General features: G+C 45.8%; 1 protein-coding gene across 1 annotated transcript in view; it reads right to left on the bottom strand.

Annotated features, from left to right (window-relative positions):
- galntl6 (polypeptide N-acetylgalactosaminyltransferase like 6) overlaps positions 1–15677 on the bottom strand; it is a 1368692-nt gene that overhangs the window by 827429 nt on the left and 525586 nt on the right. The window contains exon 5 of the mRNA XM_078557596.1: positions 3050–3216. Within this exon, the coding sequence (XP_078413722.1) occupies positions 3050–3216 (167 nt within the window). The remainder of the gene's footprint in view (positions 1–3049; positions 3217–15677) is intronic.

Raw genomic sequence — 15677 nt, 5'->3', positions numbered from 1 at the left:
TTTCCGCACCTTTGTTCCTTTTGTTTCATTGGAGAAGGCTGGTTTGAACTGTAAACCTCGGCCCATGTAAATTTTTGGGTGAGGTTTGTAGCACAGAAATCCTTTGAGCCTTCACTGCAGTGGACAATTTTGAGCTCGCGTTTGCTTTCAACATGGCTTAAAGCTAAAAGTGCTCAGGACCACAGCATGTTAGTTCAGAGATGAAAGAGCCCCGATAGGTGCTGTATTTTCCAATGATTAGCACTCAGAGTAGCTCATTGGGAAGCTCATTGTAGTGGAAGAGCCGGCAATGATAAGATGGCAAACAAATATACAACATGGAATCAACACCACATTCCCTTTGGCCAGTGGCGAGAAGATGGAAGAATCTCATTGAAGATTCGGTAAGCAGTAAAGTCTTCTACAAATGAGAATTTTCCTCAGTTGTACATAAAATTCGATGCATTATCTTCCGGTCAAAAAGCAGCTCCTGCAAATCCCTTGCCCGGTCAAAACTAATTAACTGGAAAATTGAAGCTCTATCCCTTTGAATGACTGGTGCACTTTTTATGGTAGCATAATACTTTTTCCAAATGAGGAACATCAGGCTTCTGATATTTATATTTGTGAAGCAGCTTAGCAATTTGCCAGGGGCACTTCAACTTCTGACGCCTTGATAGTATGAATTTAAATAGCAAAACATTACACAGAGCTTAACTGTTACCCCATGATCTGCTCTGATTTTCTGAGCATGAATAGGCCCCAAGCAGTTACAACCTGCAATCTCTAATTTCCTTTTCCATTTTCTTCAGTGAGGTACATTCATTTTTACTCAGAACAATGTGTGATGGGTAATTTTACAATGTTACTCATGAACCGGAGGTAGTCTCCAACATTACAGGCCCTCACACTTTCTACAAACGCAACTTCCCCAGTCAGAATTGAAATATCTATCGGGTATAAAGGTTAGGAACATAGGAACAGGGGGAGGTTATTCAACCCCTTGAATTGATCTGTATCTTAACTCCATTAACCCAATTTGGTCCTATGTCCCTTAATACCCTTACCTAACAAAAATCTATCTTAGTTTTTGAAATTTTCAATTGGCCCCGCCATCCCCACCCACTATCAGACTCAACAGCTTTCTGGGACACAGAGTCCCAGATTTCCATTATGCTTGCATGAAGAAATACTTCCTGACATCATCTCCGAACAACTCAGCTCTAATTTAGTGGATCATTGGAAAAATAATACTTGCAGTTTTTAACTTGTCATCAGTAAATAAATAATTAGGTGACTTAGGACTCTCTCTTCAAGTCTCATGGGAAGACACTGGCCAAGTAACTTTGAGCTTCCAATTGGGCAAGACAGTAAAGACGGTTGAGACTCTTCAACAATGGCAAATATGTCATAACATCATAGGTGCTTTTATACCACGAGTGCAGTTCTTGAAGGAAGGCCTGCTCTCCCTCTACTGGTTGTGTTCGATATTGTGGGTCCCTTATACCAGTGACATGCAAACATGGAGAAGCTGTTTCAGCAATGTGAAGGTGGGTAGCCAATCCTTTGCATTGGCTTTCTATGTGGCTCTGTATAAAAATGGAGCGGGCTCACCAATGGAAACCAACTACACCCTCCACTCGTGATCCAAAAGGAGGAGCAGTCACTTTTCTGAACCAGCAAACACGTCAAGTAGAAAGGTTAAAACTCAGGTCATTTTAAAATCACGAGTGAAGCGAGAGTGAAATAAGATACACCAGTTGCTTCATAGACTAGTTGTTGTTCTGAGAATTTTACTATCTGTATACTCATTACCCTGCTTCCCAACTGATCCCCAACATGTTCCCCAGGATCCTTTTGTGAGCCATTGGCTCATTACAGGATCTCTTCAGTAAATTTTATTGCCTCTGCCTTCATTCCCATTTTTGGGGTCCTGCTGTGGCACTTGAACAAGAACAACATTTTGGGGCTTCAGATAGCTATCCTTCGGGATCTGGGCAGAGGATGGAAGTCAAAATACAGGGAATTTTAAAACAGCGCAGGTGGTCACCGTTGACCTCCCCATGAATGTCAAGAAACTGCTGCATTTGCCGTGTTGAAACAAAGTCAACTTGCTGCAGAGAATTAGAGATGGTATTTATGAGTTAAGGACCATTTGAATGAGGAGATTAATGTTCTTCCATTCAGTCTCTCCCACCCAGAAAGCAAACAAGTGAAACTGTGGACCCTCATTCCTGCAGGTTGTTCTTAGAGATTGCTGAAATGTCAAATTAAAATGTTTTACCTTATTTCCCTGTCTGTTTCTTTCTTTTCTTTCTCTTCATCCAATCTTTCTTTCCCTCTCTTGATCCCCTTTTCTTAACATGTTTTGACTCTAATTCTCCCTGAATTCTTTCTTCATTTTTCCTCTTCTTCTTTCTCAGTCTTTAAATCACATCGGTCGAAGAGATACATTGCTGGTCCGGCTGTTCACTGAGGTCCCAGATGTTCCGTCATCCTTCGCCGCGCCCTTACCAGCTCACACTTCCAGAAAGTTCTGGAGCAAAACATTATCCAGCTGACGGGTGAGGGAAAATTCTTAACTAATGGGGCATAGTGTGAGATTCCCTATTCCAATAAATTTGGATGGTTATTATATGATATTATACAAAAATGGGCCCTGATGTATCGTCAAATAATCAAGGTATTAGCCACTGTGCAGATATTCCACTTGCTAAGGTATTCTTTGGTAAAGATGGATATTGCCTCTATCTTGTTGACTTGTGTGACCTGAATGTGCCCTTGAATGTGCTGATGCAAAACTCTGTGCTATCTTCTCTTTACGTTATCTAGCAAACTGCACTATCCCGTGACTGCATTTTCTATCATGTCAGTGAACTCTTAGAGAAAAAGATTTGCCTCCGTCACAGCAGCATTTTAAAATATGCAGCAGATGTTACAAGCTGAAGGGAGGGTTGACAAGCCAGCCAGGCGCTGGAAGTAATCAGATCGAACACAACAAGGATGCAATGAACTCGGCAGACACTGGGGCGGGGGAAAGAGGTCGCTCACTGCAGGCGCTCTTGCTTACCTCTGTCGCTGAAGTCATCCACAAGAATGATCTCTGCTACCAGCTGGTCTGGCGAACGGCTGATGACACTGTGCACTGTCCGCAGCAGTGACGACCAACCCTCGTTGTGGAAAGGGATGATGATACTGGTGTTTGGCAACTTCTCCAGATACATTTTATGCTTGCAGCTGGAAAGAGATTTAAAAAAAAGGTCAGTGAGAGAGTGACAGGGGACAGGGTACAGGGGTGTGAGGGGCGTCATCTCATTCTCTGATGGGTCACTGTGAACATACAAAATTGGCCAGCGGGGAAAGACCAGCTGGCCCACCAAGCCTACCCAACACTCACGATAGAGGTCATAGAGGACATAGAGCACAGAAAAAGGCTCTTCGGCCCATCGAGTCTGCGCCAGTCAAACAAGTACCTAACTATTCTAATCCCGTTTTCCAGCACTAGGCCCATAGCCTTGTATGCCATGGCATCGCAAGTGCACATCCAAATACTTCTTAAATGTTATGAGGGTTTCGGCCTCTACCACCCTTTCAGGCAGTGAGTTCCAGATTCCCACCACCACGATGGTCGCAACATCCTGACCAAACACTTCCTTTCTCTCTCACTCCCTTTCCTCACCTTCTCCCAATGTATTGTCTCTTGGGAGTGGCAAAAACACTGAGGGAAAAAAACCCGGAGCCAATAAGGGAGAAAGAAATCGGAAAAAAAAAAATCCTCTCTGACCTCCTCAGACCTCTCGGACCAGGTGTTAGCGATTTATACCTTCTACACGATTCAATCTCTACCCCAGTCTGGAGAGGTGTCAGCTGTGGCTCAGTTCATAGCACCCTCGCCTTTGAATCAGAGGGTTGTGGGTTCATGTCCCACTCCCGGAAACGAAGAACTGTGAATGTACTCGAAAGAGTTACATGCGATCTGTTGATAACTCGAAAGAGTTACCCCAGTCTGGAACTGGTCCAACTCCATCTTGGAGGCAGACAGAGAGTCAGCACCCACCACACACAACCAGCAACTAGGATTTTCAACCCTCTAGGACTGGTCTGGAGTCTCCAGGAATTGAAGATCAATCCCCAGGACACAGCTGTGTGCAACTCTGGAGAAAAAATCATTTAACATTTTTTTTCTTTGGCTGTTTCTCTCTACCAGGTATAAAAATATCGAAAATGGGGGTGACAGGGGAAAGGCTGTTTGGCTGACAGTCAAGCATCATCCAATAGGTACTGAGTTTTTTTACTTTCCAATTGGCATAGGAAGGCAGTGCGTCACAAGGATGGAGGTGTTGGCCGACTAATGTCTGGATCGTGGGGGCAAGTCATGTGATGAAAACTCCGAGAATACATTTAATCACACTTGGCAACCCTACCAGCAACTCACTCCACAGGCTCACTACTTCCTGGAAGGAAGATAAATTGGCTAATGTCCAGCTTGTTGCTACTCTTACGTACTTCAAATCACTTGACACATTGATGATGGGGGATGGGTGGCAGGGAAGGGAGCAGAAGGGTGAGGATGTCATTTGTTCTGTTCTTCGGGGAAGTCTGGTTACTCCAAAGGCAGTGCAAGTAAGATTAGGAAATGGAGTAGGCCATTAAGCCTCTCGATCTTGTTTTGCCATTCAATATAATCATAGCGGGTCTGCACCTTACTCCATCTCCCGGTATCGCTTAATGCCCTTGTTCAACAGAAATACAGGAAGGTGTGGAAACTTTGTTTTATTCTATCCCTCGCTCCTTTTTTACAACTATTTCCTCCTGTCCTCCCGAAGTGACCCGCTGTTGAGGTGCAGTTCCATGGGAGCCAGTAACCATCCAGCCCTTAACAGCAGGCCTGCTCCCATGCAGTACATTGGGCCATAACATGGACTGCAAGAAAACAAATAGCTACTTGGTAGTGCAGAACTTGAATATTGCTGAAAATAGAGACATGATGCTGAAGTTTTTCATCTTGTACTCAACAGGACAAACACAAGATTGCCAAATTTCAAACCATTACAACAATTTATACTACAGGAGAAAACTACTGGAGAACACATGCATGGTCAGTGTTGTCTCCTGCCTGAGGCGGTTGGGATTGAATTTTCCGCGCCTCTTTCTCACCAGGGGTTTCTTTCTCTCACCTCTTAGGACATTGTATGGTTGCAGAAGGAATTAGGAAGCACGTGGAACGCCGTGACTGTGGGGCTGGTTTGATGGGCACTCTGTTCCTTACCTGACCGTCATTTTCCTCTGTCCTGGAAAGCCAATAGCCAAAAGAAGTGTACGCATTTGTATGCACAAAAATTAAGAGCCACTTTTGTTAGGGCCTGCAGTTGGGGCTTAGCATACTGCAGCTCCATATTGGATAATAGTGGACACGGAGTGTTAATGATTATCGGATGCGGATTTACTGTGTGCACAGCCTCTTGACAGCAAAGGGAATTCATTGAAACAACTCTTTCAGCCGGTATCAGTACAGCCACAAGTCAGCAAAATGGACAATCCATGTTAGTATTAAAAAGAGAAAATGCTGGAAAACCTCAGCAGGTCTGGCAGCATCTGTGGAGAGGGAAACAGAGTTAACGTTTCAAGTCCGTATGACTTCTTCTGAAGAAGAGTCATATGGACTCGAAACATTGGGGAGAATTTTCTCCCCGTCCGTGGGGGGGCGTTGGACAGGCATGGGTGTGGGCGGGCGTGTAGCCAATTGCCGCCCGCGATTGGCGGCGCGCTGCCATTTTACATGGATGGGTTAATGAAGGCCAGCCCAGCATGACGCACACCTGGAAGGACTGTGCGTTCCCTGTGCGAGTGAGAGGGGGGTAGGCTGAGTCGGGGCCTGCGCTCTTTCGCACATGCCCCTGATAGAGTGCAGAAATCTCCCTGAGGCAAAGAGCTGCCTCAGGGAGATCAGTTTTATTTTTGAAAATTTTAATAAAGAAAAAAAATATATTTTAGACAGTGTCACATGAGCTGGGGCATGTCAATGAATTTTATTAAACATTTTTATTAAACTTTAAAAAACTTCCACGAAACCTCATCTCGCCCGTGGATGAGGTTTCAGGATAAATGCGAAGGCCGCCTGGGCTCTTCGCCTGCCCCCCCGCCAACCTTAAGGTTGGACGGGCAGCTCAGTTAATTAGTTTAATTACTATTTAAATGGCCTTAATAGACCTTTGACAGTTCGACGGGCGCGCAGCCTACTCCAGTGCGTGCCCGCCGAACTGAAGACCGGAATGAAGCGCGGGGACTTCGGGAAGCACGCCCGACGTCACCACGCGACCCGAAGATTCTGCCCATTAACTCGGTTTCTCTCTCCACAGATGCTGCCAGACCTGCTGGGGTTTCCCAGCATTTTCTCTTTTTATTTCAGATTTCCAACATTCGCAGTGTTTTGCTTTTAATCCACATTCGCACTTGCTTCAACACCGCAGTGATTATTGGAGCTGATCAACTATAACCTGCCGACAGAATTATTAGCTCACTTTAATGAATTATGGCGGGCAGTGCAAATCCCTCTCCAAGTCAATGCCCCCCACACCGCATTCCTCCCCCACCAATATAACATTTAGTTTTCTTGAGGAACCGACCTTGTTGGAATTTGCCAGTGGTCTGGTGTTAACCCATTTTAAAAGAAAACTACTACTAAATTTTAGGATGTGGGTATTGTTGACAAGGTATCATGTATTGCCCCTTGTTAACTGCCCTGAGAAGGAAGCGGCAGTGGTGATCGTGTTGGACTTATTCTTGAATCGTTCCGTGTGGTAAGTTGACACAACTGAGTGATTTAACAGCTACAGAGGGGCAGTTAAGAGTTAACTATGTTGATCTGAGACTACAATCAAATCTAGGCCGAACTGGGTAAGGATACGATGGTCCGAATCTTCTGTTCAGGGTCGAACTTCCTGTTTCCAACCCTGAACAGACAAAACAAAAAAATACCCGCTTACCTTCCTCTGATTTTTCAGGGCAGTCTCCCAATGCAGAGTCCCGCAGAAGTCAGTCAGTGCAGGGAACCCCGTAGGGAGCAGCAGGGAGAATCTGTGAAAAAACCATGCCCCCTTTTTATGGCACTACCTGCCGTATTGTGGTAAGTAGAGAATTTGAATGGCCCAAAGCTTTTTTGAAAAGATATGGAGAGAAGGTAAGTGGCTAAGTGGGTAAAATGGGTGAGAGGGTAGGGTGGGTAAGGTAAGTGGGTAGGATAGGTAAGGTAAGTGGGTAAGATGGGTGAGAGGGTAGGGTGGGTAAGGCAAGTAGGTAGGGCAATAGGGTGGTAGTTATTTTTCGATTTATTTATTTATGGGATGCGGGTGTCGCTGGCTGGGCCAGCATTTATTGCCCATCCCTAATTTCCCTTGAGAAGGTGGTGATGAGCTGCCTTCTTGAACCGCTGCAGGTAGTTGGGTAGGGTAGTTATGTTGGGTCATGTCAGAGGGTCGTGGGGGAGTCAGGTGGTGAGATCAGATCAGATCAGGTTGGGCCGGGGGGAGCTGGGAGGTTAGGGAGTGAGTTGGGTGGTTGGGCGGGGGGGGCGGTGTGGGGGGGGTGGTAATCAGGTCAGGTGGGCATCAGGGTGTCAGTGGGGGAGTCAGTGGGTGGAGGGGGGTAGTAAGGTTCGATTAGGGTGGGGAAGGTGGGTGGTGGACTCAGGGAGGAGTTGGGGAGGGGGTCAGTGTGAGCGATTGGGGGGTCAGTTGTATAGTTACCCAGGTTTAGACCCGGTTTTAATCTGTCTAACATTTCCTGGATATTTGGTAAGTAAGTCGGAACTGTCGGAGTCTCCGGCTCTAACTCAGAGTTGGAGACTTATTTGGAGGGTCCCGGGAAGGAGGGGAATTGCCCATCGGGCAATTGCCGCGGAGCCATTGTGATGGGACTTCCGGGGGTTCCCGTACCCCACTCGGGGGGTAAGTTCAGTCTCTGGTTTCCTCCCCGAAGGGAGCTTAGTGAACTAGTTGGATTTTTGCAACACTCTGGCAGCTTCACAGTCACATTTGGCAGCACCAACTTTTTAATTCCACATTTTCTTTTCAACGGTATCCAAATTCTTAAGTTACCAATGGTGGGATTTGAACTCACATTCACCGGACCATTCACGCAGGCCCCTGGATCACCAGTCCAGCAACATAACCACTACGATACAATATAGGACCAATTGTGGTCTGGGTCTCGGCGTGAATAGAGACTCGGTCCCAAAAGGAGTATAAAAGCAGGGAAGTAGTGAAGGGAGGTGACTTTCCCAAAACAAAATATGATGCAAACATGCCTAAATTCATTATGCAAACTATTTCTAGCCAAGTGGTCCTATCCTAAACCCTAATGCTCTGCTGTGTATAAATTTGGAATAAGCACTTTTTGCCATGATGAAACCTAGAGTCAATTCTCAATGAACAGTTTAGCCATTCTTGAAGTTTCTGACAGCTCACTTGTCTATTCCTGCATTACAGGAGAGCGCTCAGAGAGTGGGCATTTGAATCTCTCACCCCCTGACTCTCAGCCCTGCTGCTCATGGTGTTTTATATAAGTTGGAGTCCGCGGTAGGTTTAAAGATTGTGTAAAGACCAGCATGGATTTAAACAGGTTCTTTGAAATGACAGCATTTAGCTTCAAGCCAAATATTAATGGCACATTCTCACATGTTGCAGGATCAGATTGAGAAACTGCGCTGAGCCTTGTCCATCTGGAGACCTTAAATAAGTGAACAATTTCCCCCGAGATCCCACATGATTATAGTAGTAAGGCACTGGCTGGTAGTTAAATTGTAGCACAATGTTCTAAAGCACTTCACTCAATTCATGAACAATCCTCATTTACCATGTAGGACGTTGCAAAATGCTGCTTTTGCAGTTATATTCCTCATTCATTGATGGGGCCAGGTGTTATTAAAGTCCTTTGGTTATTTCACTCTTTCTTTGTGCAGTCTTTCCATTCTGATCACAGCCCACTCAAACCCCTCTGCCACAAGGCGAGATAGCTCATACAGTTGAGAATAGGGGAGCTTTCATAAGGTCATAAAAAATGAGAGCAAGAGTAGGCCATTCATCCTATTGAGCCTGCTCCACCATTCAACAAAATCATGGCTGATCTGATTGTGGCCTTAACTCCACTTTCCTGTCAGTCTCTCATAATTCTTGATTCCTTTGTAGATCAAAGCTCAGCCTTGAATACGTTCAGTGACCTCCAATGCTTTGTGGGGAAGAGAATTCCAAAGACTAATGGCCCTCTGAGAGAAGGAATTCCTCCTGATCTCTGTCTTAAATGGAGGACTCCTTATTTTGAATCCTTGCCTCCTAGTTTCAGATTCCCCACAAGGGGAAACAGTTTCTCTGCATCTATCTCGTCAAGCCCCCTTCAGAAGCTTATTTGATTCAATAAGATCACCTCTCATTCTTTTAAACTCCAATGAGTACAGGCCCAACCTGCTCAACCTTTTGTAAGACAACCCCAAGAATCAGTCTAGCGATCCATCTCTGAATTGCTTCCAATGCAAGTATATCCCTCCCTAAGGTGACCAAAATGGTACACAGTACTCTAGTTGTACAGTCGTAGCCCGACTTTTATACTCCATCCCTCTTGCAATAAAGGCCAACACTCCATTTGTCTTCCTAATTACTTGCTGTACCTGCTTGCTATAACTTTTTGTGATTAAGGTACAAGAACACCCAGACCCCTCTGTACTGCAGTGTCCTGTCGTCTCTCTCCATTTAATTAATATTCTGTTTCGCCATTCTTCCTGTTAGCAACCTGGGCTCAATTACAGATTACACATAGTTTCAACATGTGATCACCTCAGCTATTATATTGGAGCTTCTTTCCAGTGTGGATAGCACTCTAGCCTCTGAGTCAAAGGTTTCAGGGTTTAAGTCATACGTCAGTATCTTGCCTACCTAACTCAGGCAGGAATGACAGAATCACACAGTGCAGAAGAGGCCCTTCAGCCCATTGAGTCTGCACCGACAGGTGAGAAACACCTGACCTACCTATCTAATCCCATTTACCAGCACTTGGCCCAAAGCCTTGAATGTAATGGCGTGCCAAGTGCTCATCCAGGTAATGTTTAAAGGATGTGAGGCAACCCGCCTCCACCACCCTCCCAGGCAGCGCATTCCAGACTGTCACGACCCTCTGGGTAACAAAGTTTTTCCTCATATCTCCCCTTAACCTCATGCCCCTCACCTTGAACTTATGTCCCCTTGTGACTGACCCTTCCACTAAGGGGAACAGCTGCTCCCGATTCACCCTGTCCATGCCCCTCATAACCTTGTACACCTCGATCAGGTCGCCCCTCAGTCTTCTTTGCTCCAACGAAAACAACCCAAGTCTTTCCAACCTCTCTTCATAACTTAAACATTTCATCCCAGGCAACATCCTGGTGAATCTTCTCTGCACCCCCTCCAGTGCAATCACATCCTTCCTATAATGTGGCAACCAGAACTGCACACAGTACTCCAGCTGTGGCCTCAAAAAGGTTCTATACAACTCCAACATGACCTCCCTACTTTTGTAATCTATGCCTCGATTGATAAAGGCAAGTGTCCCATTTGCCTTTTTTACCACCCCACTAACATGCCCCTCTGCCTTCAGAGATCTGTGAACACACACGCCAAGGTCCCTTTGTTCCTCAGAGCTTCCTAGTGCCATGCCGTTCATTGAATACTTCCTCATCAAATTACTCCTTCCAAAGTGTATCACCTCACACTTTTCAGGGTTAAATTCCATCTGTCACTTATCTGCCCATTTTATCATCCTGTCTATATCTTCCTGTAGCCCAAGACACTCAAACTCACTGTTAACCACCCGGCCAATCTTTGTGGCTTCCACAAACTTACTAATCCTACCCCCCACATAGTCATCTATGTCGTTTATATAAATGACAAATAATAGGGGACCCAGCACAGATCCCTGTAGTACACCACTGGACATTGGCTTCCAGTCACTAAAGCATCCTTCTGTCATCACCCTCTGTCTCCTACAACTAAGCCAATTTTGAATCCACCTTATCAAATTACCCTGTATCCCATGTGCATTTGCATTCTTTATAAGTCTTCCATGTGGGACCTGGTCAAAGGCTTTGCTGAAATCCACATAAACTACATCAACTGCACTATCCTCATCTACATACCTGGTCACCTCCTCAAAAAATTCAATCAAATTTGTTTGGCATGACCTCCCTCTGACAAAGTCATGCTGACTATCCCTGATCAAACCTTGCCTCTCCAAGTGGAGATAGATACTCTCCTTCAGAATTTTCTCCAATAGTTTCCCTACCACTGACGTGAGACTCACTGGCCTGTAGTTCCCTGGCTTATCTCTACAACCCTTCTTAAATAGCAGAACGACATTAGCTGTTCTCCAGTCCTCTGGCACCTCCCCCGTAGCCAGAGAGGAATTAAAAATTTGGGTCAGAGCCCCTGCGATCTCCTCGCTAGCCTCCCTCAGCAGTCTGGGACACAAATCATCTGGACCAGGAGATTTGTCCACTTTTATGTCTGCCTACACCTCCAATACCTTGTCACTCCCTATATCAATTTGCTCAAGCACCTCGCAGTCTCTCTCCCCGAGTTCGATATCTTCATCCTCATTCTCTTAGGTGAAGATGGATGTGAAGTATTCGTTCAACACTCTACCGATATCCTCTGGCTCCACCCATAGATTGCCCCCTTGGTCCCTTATGGGCCCTACTCTTTCCCTGGTTATCCTCTTCCCGTTGTTATACTTATCGAATATCTTGGGATTTTCCCTACTTCTACCAGCCAGAGCTTTCTCATATCCCCTCTTTGCTCTCCTAATTGCTTTCTTATAAGCTCCACCCTTCATTTTCTGTACTCCACTAATGCCTCCGCTGATTTGTTTCCCTTGTACCTGCTAAAAGTCTCTCTTTTCCTTCTCATCGTATTCTGAATATCTCTGATCATCCGTGGTTCTCTGGGCTTGTTACTCCTTCCTATCACCCTGGAGGGAACATGTTGAGCCTGTACCCTCCCCATTTCCTTTGTGAACGCCCCCCACTGCTCCTCTGTAGACTTCCCCACAAATAGCTGTTCCCAGTCGAGCTTGGCCAGATCCTGTCTTATTTTACTGAAATCCACTCTCCCCCAATCCAAAACATTTTTTTGCAACTTGTCTATTTCTTTGTCCATAACAAGCTTGGAGCTCCAATGCAGTACAGAGGGAGAGTGCAGCACTGTCGGAGGTACCACCTTCAGAATGAAGTCTTACCCTAAGACCCCTGTCTGCCCTCATATGAGGACATAAAATATACCACAGTACTATTTTGATGTAGAGCAGGGGAGTTCCCCCCTGTATCCTTAGCCAACATCACTGAAACAGATTATCTGGTCACAATCACATTGCTGTTTGTGGGAGATTGCTTTCCACAAGTTAACTGATTCTTACTGTTATGTATGCCTTTAAGCAACAGCAGCATGCCGTTGTAGTATAAAGGTGTTCGGCAGAGCAAAGGTTAATGTGGGACTCAGAACAGTACCTCCCATAGTGTGATGTAGAGAATCACATGATAGTAGAATGTGGAGTAGTGTCTAGAAGGAGCCAGTACCCATGCATGGTGGTATCTGGGGTATGTACATAGTTGTGGGTTAACAATAAATGGTTTATGTTTGAACATACAAGTCTCCAGACCTCTTAGAGAGACACCAAACAACACTACATTACAGCAGTGGCTACAATTCACAAAGTACTTCATTGGCTATAAAGTATTTTGGGATGCTTTAAGGTTGTTTAAAACAATTTCTTCCTCTCTTTGCTGTTGGATGCACGCAAATGTTAAAATGTAGGGGCACGGAGATGTACCATCAGCAAAAGAGACAAGTGGGTGGACCCACTCAATCCCGAGATGGGGTGAAGTGTGGGAAGTTGAAAGGGAAATGAATAGCTAGCACAATGTCCAACCAGCATATTCTGCTCCCAGCCTGGGGAATATTTCTCCAAAGTAAAACATTCAGCAGCTTGTGGCCAAGACACGTGATTGTGCTCTGCATAACTACAATGAGATGTCACAATCCTTACAATCAGTGGCACTCGTTCAAAGTGTTATTGAGCTAAATTCATTCCATCTTGTACTTCAAGATGTTCAAGAGACCTGACTAATTTCTTCACTGTTGGACGCTTCTGATTTCCTGCTTTGATTTTGCTTCTCCTCTCAATTTTGCTTCAAACAGGAGAAGATGAAATCCGTTATGAATAAATACATGTTATTTCATCAACAGGTCAATACGAAGCAGAACACTTGCAATCAGAAAACTTGGAGTTTAATCAGAAAGAAATAACTGCGACAGGGACAAACACAGTTTAGCTAATCAATGCTTGCAGTTGGCCTCACAGAGTTTTAAGACTAAAAGATTATTAGATTGTCTCTTGAGCTACATCCTCACTACCTCCCCCCACCCACCCTCACTAGAACTGCTTCAGGCATCTGTTCGCAGTGCAATGCAAGGTGTGCTCTTCAGTTCAAAAACAACGACAGCTTGCATTTATATAGCACCTTTAACGTAATAAAATGGCCCCAGGCATTTCATAGTAGCGATATCAAAGAACGTTTGACACTGAGCCACATAAGGAGAGGGTAAGGCAGTCAGCTTCAAAGAGGTATGTTTTATGGAGTGTCTTAAAGCAGGAAAGCGAAGTAGAGAGGCCATGAGGTTTAGTGAGGGAATTTTAGGGCTAAGGCAAATGAAGGCTTGGCATCTGACGGTGAAGTGATTAAAATTAGGGATGCTCAAGGGTCCATAATTAGAGCGGTGCAGATATCTTGGAGGGCTGTAGGCCTGGAGGAGATTATAGAGATGGCGGGGGGGGGGGGTGGGGTTTGAAAACAAAGATGAGAATTTTAAAATCAAGATGCTGCTTGACCTGCAACCAAGTAGGTCAGCAGGCACGGTGGGGGTGGGTGACAGGTGAACTTGGTGCAAGTTAGGGCACGGTAGCAGGGTTCTGGATGGTGTTAAGGTTATTGGCAGTGGGACATGCAAATCTGGTCGGACATGTGTTGGAATAGTCTGGAGGTCAGGCATGGACAAGGATTTCAGCAGCAGGTGAGCTGAGGCAGGGGTGGAGTAGGATGATGATATAGAGGTGGTAATAGGTTGTCTTGGCGATGGAGCAAATTTCACCCTGAAATAGGACATCAAGGTTGCCAGGGAGATGGATGAAGTCAGTGGGTCAGAAAATGGGGCAGGGACTGAAAACAATGGTTTCAGTTTTTACTTGGAGATTTCTGTTCATCTAGTGTTGTGTGCTGGAGAAGCAGTTGGGCAATTTAGAAATAAGGGAAGGGTCGAGAGAGGTGGCGGTGAGGTAGAGGTGGGGGCCTTCGGCAGACACGTGGAACTAACTGTGTTTTTTGCTGATATCATGGAGGGCAACAGGTAAGTGAGAAATAGGAGGAGTTCAAGAATAGATCCTTGGTGACACTAGAGGTAACAAGCCTCCAAGGACGTTGTGCTCTTCCAATTTTGGCCCCTTGCACAACCCCAGTTTTCATCACCCCACCACTAGCAGCTGTGCCTTTACCTGCCCAGACACTAAACTCTGCAAATTGCATCCTAAACTTCTCCTCCTTTAAACCACTCCTTAAAACTCACAGCTTTGGTCAAGCGTTTGGTCACCGGTCCTACAAGTCCCGCCAGCCGCTTGGGTCGCCTGGTCCCGCCGGAAATCAATGGGCTTTTGGCTGGGTCGCCCAATCTCCCGCAGTGGGTCCCGCCACCACAGGGCTGGAAAATCCCGGCCTTAGGGGAGGGTTTTCCCCTCCTTGGGTGGGCTCAGTGGGGGGCGGTCGGGAAGCCGCCCGCCGCCCGTGATAGGGGCTGGACTGTGATTTCACGCTGGCTGGCCAATAAAGGCCCACTCAGCGTGAAGCATGAGCAGCAACGCTCAGCGCTGCCAGTGTGTGCGGGGGGGGGGCAGGGGAGAGGAGGGCGAGCATGAACTTCGTGCATGCGCTTGAGTGCGCGCTTGAAAGTCTCCCTGAGACAGAGCTACCTCAGGGAGATGAACAGTTTTCGAAATAAATAAATAAAGGTTTATAATATGTTATAAACCTCGTCCCCTCGTGTGACTCTGTCCGTAAGGTTGGACGGGCAGCTAAAAATTTCTTTTTATTACATTTTTAATGGCCTTAATAGGCCTCTTAATTTCGGGTGGGCGCGCGCCCGCTGACTGAAATATTGCGCGAGTGCGCAATGATGTCGGGACGCTCGCCCAACATCACCGCGCGTCATTTTACGCACAGTTGGGTCGGGCGCGTGCCTGTCCGCTGAGCTAAAAATTCTCCCCTCTGGCTTGCTGTCAAATTTTGTTTGATAATTGCCCCTTTGAACTGCCCTGGGACAGCTTGCTATGTTAAAGGCAATATAACAATGCATCATCGATCATGATGGTCCCACAAAGGCCACAAAGGAGAAAAGGAGAGTGGCTTAATGCATCTCACCCCAACTGTTGCGTTTTGACACCGATGTTTCAGGGTTTTACCAAGTGACACATTAATTTTGGAGTTACTTTTGGAAGGTGGTTGTCAAGTTTACTCCCCATTTATTCTGAAAATTTGATACTTGTCAATAAGATTGAAGCTTAAGTATCAGGCAGCGCTGAGTGAATATGAAGACGAGCTACAAACCCAGAATTTTGTTCACACAAAGTGT

Source organism: Cetorhinus maximus, chromosome 2 (genome assembly GCF_964194155.1).
Source record: "Cetorhinus maximus chromosome 2, sCetMax3.hap1.1, whole genome shotgun sequence".
NCBI lineage: Eukaryota > Metazoa > Chordata > Chondrichthyes > Lamniformes > Cetorhinidae > Cetorhinus > Cetorhinus maximus.
Note: the sequence above shows the minus strand (reverse complement) of the source record. Positions and strands in the feature narration are given on the sequence as shown.